Source organism: Empidonax traillii, unplaced genomic scaffold, assembly GCF_003031625.1.
Source record: "Empidonax traillii isolate 1590-97213 ecotype Southwest subspecies unplaced genomic scaffold, ASM303162v1 scaffold1414:size197169, whole genome shotgun sequence".
Lineage (NCBI taxonomy): Eukaryota > Metazoa > Chordata > Aves > Passeriformes > Tyrannidae > Empidonax > Empidonax traillii.
In genome coordinates, this window is record NW_020956607.1 from 192,875 (window position 1) to 195,023 (window position 2,149).

General features: G+C 66.5%; 1 protein-coding gene across 1 annotated transcript in view; it reads right to left on the bottom strand.

Annotated features, from left to right (window-relative positions):
- DNMT3A (DNA methyltransferase 3 alpha) overlaps positions 1 to 1,366 on the bottom strand; it is a 16,902-nt gene extending 15,536 nt beyond the window's left edge. Inside the window, exon 1 of the mRNA XM_027907158.1 lies at positions 991 to 1,366. Coding sequence (XP_027762959.1) covers positions 991 to 1,366 — 376 coding nt within the window. The remainder of the gene's footprint in view (positions 1 to 990) is intronic.
- Between the last annotated feature and the right edge of the window lie 783 nt (positions 1,367 to 2,149).

The window sequence follows — 2,149 nt, forward strand, 5'->3', positions numbered from 1 at the left end:
GTCTGCCTCAGCCATCCCAGCCTCTCCCAGCTCCATCCCAGCTGTTCCTTGCCCCCATCCCTGGCTCAGCCAGCCATTCTCTGCTGATCTGGCTTGGGAAGCCTCCAAGCACCAAAGCTGGGAACCCTGAGGAGAGTGTCCCTGGTCCAGAGGGACCCTCTGGAATCCAGCCCATGCCTTGGCCTCTGGTCCTGTCCCTGGGCACCCCTGGGAGCGCCTGGCTCACCTCTGGGCACCTCCCTGCAGGTGCCACAGCCACGGATCCCCCGAGCCCGCTCTGCTCCCGGCTGAGCAGCCCCAGCTGAGCTGCCGCAGCCTTTGCCCAGCACAGACACCCCCGCCCTGCAGCACCACCGGGCCCTCGCTGGGCTCTCCCCAGCCCGTCTCTGTCCCTCATGCCCTGGGGAGCCACAGCTGGGCCCTGCGCTCTGGGGTGGCCTCACCCCACGGGCACCACCTGGGCACATCCTGATGCAGCCCAGGAATCCCTTGGGACCCCCAGGCCCTCCTGTGCCACACTGCCCCCCAGCCAGGCACTGGGGATGACCCCCAGTGCGGCGTCAATCTCTCCATCCCGCCTGCTTCCCAGCGCCAGAGCTGGCACCTCCTCGGCACTGCAGCCCTGGGACAGGGAACGTGCCCCCCGTGGCCCGGCACATGTAGGGCTGCCGTGCAGTGTGGGCACACACACCAGGGTGGTCTCACATCATGTGGGCAGGGACACCCCAGCACCACAGGGCACCGAGGAACAACATCCCCGTTCCCGCCGTCGGAAAGGGTGAGGGAGGGTAACTGGATGAACATGCAGGTGCAGCCCCCACTCGGACCTGCCGTCCCCACCCCAAATCCCGGGTGGCACCGGGGGCTCAGCCCTCGCTCCTCCTCCTGTGGCTGTGCTCCCCAGCCCGGAGCCCCCACGGGGCAGGATGGCAGGGCCAGGGGTCCCCGGGGGGCCAAGCCCTGGGGAGCCCCCCAACGCTGAGCTCTTACTTTTCTCTGTGGCCTCCAGGAGTTTCCTCCTCCCGCGTTTCTTCTGGGGGTCGGAAGGGGCCAGCTCACCCTCATCGGCCGGAGCGTCCAGGCCCTCCTTGGGGGTGCAGCGGCCGTTCTCCAGCGCCCGGCCGGTCTCTCCGTCGGGAACGCTCTCCGTGTCGTCCTCCTCGGGCCGGCCGCCCTTGGGGCTGGCGCCGCCCTCCTCTGCGTCCCCCTCCACGTCCCCGTTGGGCAGCGGCTCGGCGGGACTGGCCTCTGGGCAGGCCGGGGGGCACTTGGGGACGGCCGCCGTGTCTTTGGGGGTGTCACTGCTTTCCACCTGCCGAGAGGGAGGGGAAGGAACTACGTCGGGTGCTGGCAGAGCGGGGGGCATGGCCCCGGTCACATCCCACCTCTGCCCCGAGAGCCACGACTGGACCCCACAGCGGGAGCTCCTGCGTCACCTCGGTGTGATCGGCCCCGTGAGGACCCTGTCCCCCTGGCCTGACTCCACTTCCACACCACGGATGTCACAGCACAAAGGCAATCTCTGGGACCACAGCCCACAGACCCCCCAGGCACGGCTCCCTAACGCAGCAACAACTTGGGGACATCACGCCAAAAAGTCCGAGTCCCACCTCCTGCACCCCACACGTGACAGCTGCCACTGCCTGCTGGGGGGCTGGGGCTGCCGTGGCACCCTCAGGACCAGGACACACTGCCATGGCACCCTCAGGACCAGGACACACTGCCATGACACCCTCAGGACCAGGACACACTTTCATAGCCTGTTCAGGATCAGGAGATGTTACAGCAATACCCTCAGACCAGGACACAACGACACGGCATCCCTGGGACACGGACACGGGCAGAGGGACAAGACCCACAGCACCAGGAGGGAAGCAGGTGACACCAGGAAGACCTGGATACACCACCACAGCAACTTCAGGACGAGGACACGCTGCCATGACACCCTCAGGAAACAGGAGACACATCCACAGCATCCTCAGGACCAAGACACAAGGATGTGACACCAGGGGGACCTGGATGCACTGCCACGACACCTTTGAGACCAGAACAGAACACCAGGACACCCTCAGGACCAGGCCAGAATGCCGTGTGTGTGTGACAGGGGGGTGTGTCATGGGCAGTGTCAACACCACAGGACAGAGCAGCT